This window comes from Hypanus sabinus, unplaced genomic scaffold (assembly GCF_030144855.1).
Source record: "Hypanus sabinus isolate sHypSab1 unplaced genomic scaffold, sHypSab1.hap1 scaffold_361, whole genome shotgun sequence".
NCBI classification, from domain to species: domain Eukaryota; kingdom Metazoa; phylum Chordata; class Chondrichthyes; order Myliobatiformes; family Dasyatidae; genus Hypanus; species Hypanus sabinus.
The window spans coordinates 286,238-297,400 of record NW_026781258.1 but is presented as its reverse complement, the minus strand read 5'-3'; the positions used below and the strand labels follow the sequence as shown (position 1 = coordinate 297,400).

Genomic DNA, 11,163 nt, shown 5'->3' with positions numbered 1-11,163 from the left:
TGACATAAAATGATTGAGCCCCTTCTTAACTCGGTCAGACCTCTCAGTCCTTAACTGAGCTTCGACAGAATGTTCAGAACCCTGTGCGTTTATAGGTGCTTCAACATTGTGAACACAGGCATTTGTGACTGCCTCCTTTTCCTTTCTCTTTTTCAGGATGGAACAAATAGCCATCATATGACCAGCTTTCTTACAATAGTAACAAGTGAGACCAGATATTTCTCCTTCAACTGTTTCCCTTCATCCTTACTCTTGTCACTAGTCCCAGCTTTAATTACTAGTTTACCCTGCTGATCCCTGCTACTCTTTTGGAAGATCTTATTTGGAGTAAACTTAACCTTATGAGTTAAAGCAAACTACTCTGCTGATCTAGCAGTCTTCCGTAAAATGGCAGCATTCTTTTCATCTAAATATGTCTTTATGTCATCATAGACGCATGTTTAGAATTTTTCAATTAAAACCAACTCGTTCAAGCTGTTAAAATCATCATTTATATTTGTATATGTGCACTAGCGGTCAAAACACACAAACGTATCATAAGCAAATTCCATATAAGTCTGATTCACAGATTTCCTTAAATTTCTAAACTTTTGCCTGTATGATTCTGGGACCAACTCATAAGCTTTGAGCACAGCCTGTTTCACTATGTCATAATTAGCAGCATTTTCAATTGATAGGGCAGAATGAGCTTGTTGAGCCTTACCCTTAATTATATTTTGTAACTAAAGAGTCCAGCTTCCTTTCGGCCACTTTATCAAAATGCTGGAAGGATTTACCAACCTCAGTCTCATCAAATGGAGGGACCAATTTAACCGCCTGGCTGGCAATAAACGGTACAACCAACTCCTTTGAGACAGCAACTTTTTTCTTGAGCCTTAACCTCTCTATCACAAACTACCTCTGTCTTTCTCCTTATCCCTCTGTATTTCTGCTTCCTCAGCTTCAAGACCTTTTTTTATGCTTCTTCTGTCTGTTTGTATGCCTCTCGAGCATCAAACCCCCTCTTTCTCTCGTTCTCTTCAGCTTCTAATTTAAGTACATCAATCTTCAATTGTTCCAGTCATAACTGGATCTCCTCTTTACTCACAGAAAACCTCTGTAACACCTCCTTATCATACACCTTCATAGATATACAGTGCTCAACGATTTTCCTCTGAATTTCTGGGGCTGTCATAACCCACCCCACCCCCCCCCCCCACCCCCGTGGCGTCTGCAATTCCCAGCCGCACCATCAACTGGTCATATTAAAGTGTCCTGTAGCCGCCCATCCTCCTGATAATCTGGTAAACGACTGAGCTGTTGAGTTACACCAACCTAAGTAGATGGGGCTGGATAATTGGATTGTGCCATTCTACTACAGACAGAGGGGTGTTCTCTGGAGCTATTTCATTTATGCCATATCTTTTTAAGGAGAGGAATATTTTCTCTCCCATGCAACTTACTATTGAATGGCCAGCATCCAATATACGCCAGGAGCTGAGTGGTGTCTCTTGGTCTGAGGAGTATTTCGCTATGTTGTTGTAACCCAGTTTTGTTCTGTTTAGCTGATTCAAGTTTGGACTGTAGAACAGTTCTGTTGAGTTTATAAACATTTTGGGTAATAAAACCCCTATTTTTTTTTCACCTGTACCTGCTCTCCCAGTTTTATGCTTCCCCTGGTCCTTCACACATTCTTACCTCGTTAGGGTTCAGCCCATTAGTAATAGTCAGCAATTCATTCTTTTTGGCTTTTCCTAATGCCTCAGGGGTTGGCGCTTCCAGACATATATAAATATCCATTGCTGCTGATTTCCACATACAAATAAATCAAAAGGGATTTTCCCCAATCAGATTGATAATTATTTGATCAATAAGCCCTGCAAATTTGTTCATATCCCAGACGCAGGCCCCAATTTTGTTATGAACCATAATGCTTTAGACACAAACCAGCAGCAATAGACTACACCTGGAGTCCAGTTTTGATGTTAAAACCACTGTCTTTATTCGTAACTACTTATAAAATTGTAACAAACAATTTGAAAAAAAAGTTTAGTGTTATGTGTATAAATGTGTGTAAATATAACTCCCAAACTACTGAGCTTGGGGGGAAACAATGCTTGGAGTCTTGCAATGGTATAGTTCAGGTCATCCACAGGATAGGTGATGAGAGCGATAGTTGTAATCCAGGGTAAATGTCGAGAGAAGGCAATTCTGTCGAATTCCACAGGTTCCACGGTGGTAAAATGAGAGATCAGTCGCTGTAGAATTTATCCGTCGTTCCAAATCCACATATGAATTATCACCGAAAGCGAATTGTCACAGTGATATCGTCGTCACGCCCAGGAAAGGGTACCACATAAGTGGTCTCCACAGGATACGCCAAATCCGATCCAAACCTATGGATCAAACGAGGTGACAACCACACATGCGATGTATGGTGAATTGATAATTAACCCACCCTTGCGGGCATAGGAAATTTCTGAAAAATGACCCTTGGCCACCAGCTCCCTGGTTTCAATCCTTCCATTTTTCCTCTGTCTCAATCTGACTCTGAGCGTCCGTGTCCTCGATTAAAACTAAACAAGCTGCAAGTCAGACTGATTTGACTTCTTAACCTCACACTTTCTCTCTTAAAATGACAGTCCACAGCAAACGAAACCTAGGGATTCATAACAACGGCCACTCCCTGTTGTGATCTGACTGGTGTGCCAGTAGTTGGGATGACTGAGTGAAACCTTTCCCACAGACTGAGCAGGTGAACGACTTCCCCCCAGTGTGAACCTGCTGATGACTCTGTAGGTGGGATGACTGAGTGAATCCCTTCCCACAGACTGAGCAGGTAAACGGCTTCTCCCCAGTGTGAATTCGCTGATGTCTCTGTAGGTTAAATGACTCAGTGAATCTCTTCCCACAGACTGAGCAGATGAACAGCTTCTCCCCAGTGTGAACTCGCTGGTGTCTCTGTAGGTTGGATGACTCAGTGAATCCCTTCCCACAGACTGAGCAGTTGAATGGCTTCTCCCCAGTGTGAACTCGCTGATGTCTCTGTAGGTAGGATGACTCAGTAAACCCCTTCCCGCAGACTGAGCAGGTGAATGGCTTCTCCCCAGTGTGAACTCGCTGATGTCTCTGTAGGTTGGATAAATCAGTGAATCTCTTCCCGCAGTCTGAGCAGGTGAATGGCTTCTCCCCAGTGTGAACTCGCTGGTGACTGTAGGCTGGATGACTCAGTGAATCTCTTCCCACAGACTGAGCATGTGAACGGCTTTTCCCCAGTGTGAAATCGCTGATGTCTCTGTAGGCTGGATGACTCAGTGAATCTCTTCCCACAGACTAAGCAGGTGAATGGCTTCTCCCCAGTGTGAACTCTCTGATGACTCTGTAGTCTGAATGACTGAGTGAATCCCCTCCCACAGACTGAGCAGATGAATGGCCTCTCCCCAGTGTGATCTCGCTGATGTACCAGTAGGTTGGATGATGCAGTGAATCTCTTCCCACAGACAGAGCAGATGAATGGCTTCTCCCCAGTGTGAGCTCGCTGATGGACCAGTAAGCGGGATGACAGTGTGAATCCCTTCCCACATTCTGAGCAGGTGAACGGCTTCTCTCCAGTGTGAACAAACTGGTGTGCCAGTAGTTGGGATGACCAAGTGAATCTCTTCTCACAGACTGAGCAGGTGAACGGCTTCTCCCCGGTGTGAACTCGCTGATGTACCAATAGGTGGGATGACACAGTGAATCTCCTATCACAGACTGAGCAGGTGAATGGCCTCTCTCCAGCGTGAACTCGCTGATGACTCAGTAGGTTGGATGACTCAGTGAATCCCTTCCCACAGACTGAGCAAGTGAATGGCTTCTCCCCAGTGTGAACTCGCTGATGGCTCAGTAGGTGGGATGACTGAGTGAATCCCTTCCCACAGACTATGCAGGTGAACGGCCGCCCCCTGGTGTGAAGTCGCTGGTGAGCCATTAGATCAGATAACCGAGAGAATCCCCTCCCCGAAATTCAGCAGATGACAGCCTGTGCCCGGTGTGATCTAACTGATGTGTCCACAGGTGGGATGACCAACAGAATCATTTCCCACACACAGAATGGCCTTGCCCAGTGTGAACCTGCTGATGTACCTTCAGTTGAGATAACCGAGTGAATCCATTCCCACTGTCTGAGCAGGTGAATGGCCACTCTCCAGTGTGAACTGACTGGTGTGCCATTAGGTCAGATGACCCAGAGAATCCCTTCCCCGAAATTCAGCAGATGACCAGCCTCTGCCCAGTGTGATCTGACTGGTTTGTCCACAGGTGGGATGCCCGGCAGAATCCTTTCTCACACACGGAACAGATGAATGGCCTTGCCCAGTGTGAACTTGCTGATGTACCTTCAGTTGAAATGACTGAGTGAATCCATTCCCACTGTCTGAGCAGGTGAACGGCCTTTCTCCCGTGTAAAATGACAGGCTTGCAATTTGGTCAAATGACCAAGTGAATCCCTCCCCACAGTTTGAGCAGGAAGGATTGTCGATCGAATCCCTTGCTCCACTTCTTAAATATCTAGACAGAGACAACAAAACTGGTGTGCCATGTTTGAGTTTCCTGGAGACAAATTCCTTCCCATTTTCAACCTGTAAAAAGATTTACAAAATCCATCAATGGATTTAGGACAACATTTCAGATGAGATTACATGAGTTGCCAAGGATTGATCTGGTATCACACTCTCCTGACTGGGCGGCGAGCTGGTATCCGGAATGACCATCAATTCCTGTCTCTATAAGAATGCTCTATAAGATGTTCTTCCTGTCTCTATAAGAATGGGGCATTTCTGCCATCTCCAATCTGTGGCCTGGCTCAGTTTGACTCTCCATTGGTATTATTCCCTGCTCCTGCTGAGCAGTATGGGTGCCTGGCCCCACAGTAACTGAAACAATATCACACAAATAGTCTTTCTTGACGTGCAACTGGAATTTTCTCTTATGTGTTATTAACTTAAAGTGCCACAATTTTAACGCCATATAAAAAAAATTCCTGCTGAGATAAATGGTTGGTCCGCACAGCTGTTAAAAGGGGTTAGATTGAATTTTTGTAATATTTCAGTTTTGTCTAGAAAATTACAAGACAGAAACAGGCCCTTTGGGCCATCTAGTTTGTGCTGAATTATTTAAACTGCCACTCCCACACCCCTACAATCCAGGTACCTACACGAACCTCTTAAATGTTTAAATGGAGCCCACATCCACCACTCATGATGGCTGCTCATTCCAAACCCAGATGACCATCTGTATGAAGAAGTTAACCCTCATGTTCCCCTTAACATTTCACCTTTCACCCTTAATCCACGGCCACTGGTTGTAGTCCAACACCAATCAGTGGTAAAAGCCAGCTTGAATTTACACCTTCCCTTTAGTTGAATATACTCAAAAGGCGCTTTCTAAATGGTCACCTATGTTGATGTCATTGATCGGTCGAATAAATGCTATAAAAATGGCTCCTCTTCCGTTTCCATTCTCCAGAATAGGTAGACAAGCTCTTAACACTATTGTTAAACATACTTTTAAAATTTGGTTTCAATTTTGTAGATTTTTTGAATTAATTATTTTTTATTTTCTAGTAATATTTATCCTAATTTCTTTTTTAAACCATCAACTATGGATAAGGCTTTTTTAACATGGAAAATTAAGGGAATAAAGACTTTCTTAGATTTGTTTTTACAAGATTGTTTAATGTCTTTCTCACAGTTAATGGATAAATATGATATCTCTAATACACATTTTTTCAGGTATTTACAGGTTAGGAATTTCTTACATGATTTTTTACTGAATTACCCCTTGGCCTGCTCTTCAAATTTGGCTTATGTTATTTTTCAGTTTAAACCTTTTCAAAAACGATTAATAGCTATCATTTATAAACAGTTAATTAATGCTCGCATGTCGCCTAATGATAGGGTTCAACATATCTGGGAAATAGAACTTCAACATTCACTTTCAGATGATCAATGGAATAAAATTTATTATTTAGTCAATAATTCATCAGTCTGTGCTCACCATATCTTAATTCAGTTTAAGATAGTACACAGGCCCCATATAATCCAAAGATAAATTGTCGCATATTTTTCCGAATATAAGCCCTATCTGTGACAGATGTAACACAGAAATGGCTACTTTAACTCATATGTTTTGGTCATGTGCAAGTTTAAATAATTTTTGGGGGGATGTGTTTGGAATATTATCTAAAGTTATAGATATGGATGTTCAACCTAACCCACTTACAGCAATTTTTGGGATTATTCCAGAGGAAGCAAGCAAAGTGTCTGCTTCCGCCCAACATGTGATAGCTTTTTCACCTCTACTGGCTAGGAGAGCTATTTTGTTGCATTGGAAATAATCTAACCACCTACTGTTTCCTATTGTTTCTCCACGATTATGTCATGTCTAAGCTTGGAGAAAATTAGAAGCCAGACATTTGATACGTCCTTTAATTTTGAACAAGTCTGGCGAACTTTTATTCAATATTTTCACATGATATAATTTAATTTTTTAAAAATTCTCTTTAGGGCAAAACCTTATCCAAGAAGTTTCGGTGATGACTGGAAGGATGTGTTTTTTTTTTCTCTCTCTGTATTTTCTAATTTTATCCATAATTGGACAGCCCAAACTTTCTTTTTCTTTCCCTTTTCTCTTTCTTTTTTTTTTGTTTTTTTTTTGGTTTTAGTTTAGTTAGTGGTTTTTTTTCCTTATCAATAAAATTTCCAATTTTTTTAATGATTATTATGAGGAGTTGTAATTTTTTTTAGCCATTGTATATATAACAGCGTAATATTTTACTTATTTGATTTTGATATTATATACTTTTTGTTTTTACTATTGCTGTTTATATGTCTTTTATATATCTACTTGTTAAACCTCTTCCGATTTGTATATTCCTTATTTGGAAATCAATAAAAAAGTATGAAAAATGAAGTTACACCATCTATGCCCCTCTTTCACAATCAAATCTCCCCTCAGTCTTTGACATTCCAAGGAATAAAGTCCTGAGAAGATGAACTGATCTCCAAAAGTCATTAAGTTAAAGATGAAACATTATTTTCAACATTTTAAGCAAAATTAGTGTATTATTTTTGTTTTTACAATTCCAGAGTGGGAAAAAAAAGGAAAGGAGCACCATGCAAAAGTTTGGGAACCCCAAGAGATTTCAGCTCTCAGGTACCTTTTACCAAGGTGTCAGACCTTAATTAACCAGGCTATGGCTTGTTCACAATCTTCATTACGAAAAGCCAGGTGTTGCAAATTTTAAAGCTTTATAAATACCCTGACTCCCCAAACCTCGCCCCAATAATCTGCAGCCATGGGCTCCTCTAAGCCCCTGCCTAGCACTCTGAAAATTAAAATACATGATACCCACAAAGCAGGAGATGGCTATGAGAAGACAGCAAAGCATTTTCAGGTAGCCCTTTCCTTCACTCGTAATGTAATTAAGAAATGGCAGTTAACAGCAACGGTGAGGTCTTGAGGTCAGGAAGACCAAGAAATCCTTCTGAGAGAACTGCTCGTAGGATTGCTAGAAAGGGAAATCAAAACCCCTGTTTGACTGCAAAAGACCTTCAGGAATATTTAGCAGACTCTAAAGGGGTGGTCACTGTTCTATTGTGCAGGGACACCTACACAAATATGATTTTCATGGAAGAAACATCAGAAGAAAACCTTTCCTGTGCCCTTGCCATGAAATTCAGCATCAGATGTTTGCAAAGGAACATCTAAACAAGACTTATGCATTTTGGAAACAAGTCCTCTGGACTGATGAAGTTAAAGAAGAACTTTTTGGCCGCAATGAGCCAAAATGTTAGGAGAAAAAAAGGGTGCAGAATTTCATGAAAGGAACACCTCTCCAACTGTTAAGCATGGGGGTGAATTGATCATGATTTGGGCTTGCGTTGCAGCCAGTGGCACAGGGAACATTCTACTGGTAGAGGGAAAAATGAATTCCATTCAATACCAGCAAATTCTGGAAGCAAACATCACATCATCTGTAAAAATGCTGAAGATGAAAAGAGGTTGACTTCTACAACAGGATAATGATCATAAATGCACCTCAAAATCCACAATGGACTACCTCAGGAAGCGCAAGATGAACGTTTTGCCATGGACCTCACAGTCCCCCGAGCTAAACATCATCGAAAATCTGTGGACAGACCTCAAAAGTGCAGTGAGTGCAAGAGGGCCCAGGAATCTCACAGAACTAGAAGCCTTTTGCAAGGAAGAATAGGCAAAAATCCCCAAACAAGAATTGAAAGACCCTTAGCTGGCTACAGAAAGCATTTAGAAGCTGCGATACTTGCTAAAGGGGTTGCTACTAAGTACTGACCATGCAGAGTGCCCAATCTTTTGCTTCAAGACATTTTCCTTTTTAATGATGGATACAGAAGATTAATCTTACTTAAAATCTTAAAGAATGTGTCATCTTTAACTTTATGCCTTTTGGAAATCAGGTCATTGTTTTACTCGCTTAGCTGTTCACAGGGACAGAAATTTTGACCGGGGTGCCCAGACTTTTGCATGACACTGTATGTGATTTTCTTCCTAAATGGTGCTTTAGAAAGTTGGACTTCCAAATATCACTCCCCTTCTTCCCACTTGCAAATTCTCCAGCAAATTTTGAATCACCACAATGCACACAGGTAACACCAGTTTCTGTATTGTACATAAATATTTCCCCTGAACCCTCCCTCAGGTGAGTGACGGTGATGAACTCGGTGATGGCAATGCCAATCAATATGCCGGGAAGGGCAGTAGTTTGACTCATTGGAATCTGGCACATTTGTGATGTGAAAGCTACTTGTTGCCCAGGAAAAAGTTGTTTGATATCATTATGTACCCAGAGAGAATAGGTCAAAACATATCCTCACGTCTAGAAAAGTCCAGAACAAGGGCAGGTAGAACAAGCAACACACACAAAATGCTGGAGGAACTCAGCAGGCCGGGCAGCATCTATGGAAAAGAGTACTAATGCTGAGTTCCTCCGGCATTTTGTGTGAAATTCCTCCGGATTTCCAGCAGCTGCAGGTTTTCTCTTGCTGCGGTTGGAGGCAGAACAAAGATGATTTTCTCAACAGCTGATAGAAAGATTTTGTTCTCTTTTTCCGAATTCCTAATCCTTGCATTCAGATAGCTGGAGCTCAGCTCTGTCTGTGTGATCTATCTGCTCCCGTTCCCTGATCAGCCGGAAGCTCCCCGGGGTCCGTGTACGGATCGTGGGGCTGAGAGAGAGGAAAAAGACCTGGCCTGTGCGGAGTTTGAGGGCCACAGTCTCCGGTTATCACAGCAATTGTCACTCAATTAGAGTCGAAAAACCCCTTACCTTTCCGATCCTCCCGACATTTTGTATACTGCGCGCATGCGTAGTTATCGGAGACGGCAGCAACCCTGCGCCTGCGCATTTGATCGGTGCTGCAAACGACAGCGAAATTTTATGGGTAATCATGGTGCCATTCAAAATATATACAAGCACCGGTTCCATGTCCATATTTCAGTTTGTTTTGTGTGTAGAAAACTCAGCAGATTTCTTAACGCAGAAAGCGGCTCCCATAAACGATACACTCAAAATCAACAGGCATTTTGTGTATCTAATCCTCTTACAAATGCAGATCTGAAACAAAAGAGATTCTGCAGTCGCTGGAAACCAGAGACGCACACACACACAATGCTGAAGGAGCTCTGCAGTTCAGGCAGCAACTAAGCAGAGGAGTAGGGGCTGAAGGGGCTCGGATTAAATGCTGCCCATTTATTCCTCTCCACATTTGCTGCCTGATCTGCTGATAACCTGCAATGTTTTGTAGAAATTAACCATTTTGTTTTTCAATTAACCAGTTTCCAAATGTTGCTCATCTTTCATTCACAGCCACATCCTGCTGGTCTGGTTCCTCTTCCTCCTCCTGCTCGTAACCTCCAGATCCCATCTCTTTCCGGAGCCCCAAAGCCCTGATTGGTGCTGGTAACTCTTTGTTTTCTGACTCTGCTCCATCGAAGATTGACTCGCTAGTCTGCTGTCAAGCTTTAGAGGTGCTTTGCAAAAATCCAGCTGTCTGAGGAACAATCCTTTGAAATTGGTGGAAATGACACAAAATTTGAAAAGAGCAGGGAAAAAGGAGATTAACCGATCCTGGTACTCGTACCGATGAGCGGCCCTCGGCTTATTGGAGAGAGTCTCACCACTCTGTTTCTATTGTGGAACTCGTACTAATGTGCGGCCCTCGGTTGATCCTAGAAAGTATCACCTCTGACTTCAAATTCATCCTTCCAAAGTGAATCACTTCGTAACGTTCCGGGTTGAACTCCATCTGTAACTTCTCAGCGCTGCTCTGCATCCTGTCACTGTCCTGTTGCAATCTAGCGCAACCTTCTATGCTATCCATAATTCCACCTAGCTCCACATCATTGCAAATACAATAAATCACCCTTCCACCTCTTCATGAAAATCGTTCATAAAAACACAAAATTCCGGGGCTCTCAGAACAGATCTCTGCAGGACTCCACTGGTCACCGACATCCGGGGTGAAAACGCTCCATCCACAACTATCCTCTGCTTCTGTGGGCGTCATTTCTGAATACAACAGCCAACTTTCCCTGGATACCAAATCTTCTGACGTTATGAATGGCCATACCATGGCTAAACAAAGCCTTATTAAAATGCATTTACACCAGATCCATTAACTCCCACTTCAGTTGCAGAAGACCACGTAATAATCTCATTGTCCCATCTGATTCTGTCTTCCATTTTCTCTGCTTTGATTCGGGCGAGTGCAAAATGTGACCTCTCCTTCTACTCAGTGTACAAGCCGGAAGTGGTTGCCCAACTCACTGAGTGGACAACTGCACTTCATCCACATTACCGCCGATTGCCTGAAACGTGAATCTAAGAGTATGATCTCATCTCGGTCCAGAGCATCCCTTTGCCAATATGGTTTCTGGAACTGAGCTACTAGAGGACATTGACTATCTCAAAGTGATTTGAATTGGTTAATATGATACCAACCCAATTTGTTTGGAACAGTCTAAATTCGATATACTGATGTACCGGCTCTGTCAGCGATATCACATATCACTACAAATCGCGAAGCTGTAAAGGGGCTCGGCTGATGGAAAGACATTATAACCTTCTGTCCGATTTCCAACTCCCGCGGTTTTGTTTGCACCTCG

The 11,163-nt window shown here is 42.3% G+C and overlaps 1 protein-coding gene across 1 annotated transcript; it reads right to left on the bottom strand.

Moving 5' to 3' along the window:
- Window positions 1-2,983: 2,983 nt before the first annotated feature.
- On the bottom strand, window positions 2,984-9,341 carry LOC132388602 (oocyte zinc finger protein XlCOF15-like). The gene is made up of 2 exons (XM_059960975.1): window positions 9,326-9,341; window positions 2,984-4,598 (listed from the first exon to the last, which is right to left on the bottom strand). The coding sequence occupies exon 2, from the start codon at window positions 3,947-3,949 to the stop codon at window positions 3,125-3,127; it is 825 nt and encodes a 274-aa protein (XP_059816958.1). The 5' UTR covers window positions 3,950-4,598; window positions 9,326-9,341; the 3' UTR covers window positions 2,984-3,124.
- Window positions 9,342-11,163: the final 1,822 nt, after the last annotated feature.

Excerpts from the sequence above, each read along its gene's own strand:
- LOC132388602 (XM_059960975.1), bottom strand. The coding sequence starts at position 3,949 with ATGGCTCACCAGCGACTTCACACCAGGGGGCGGCCGTTCACCTGCATA.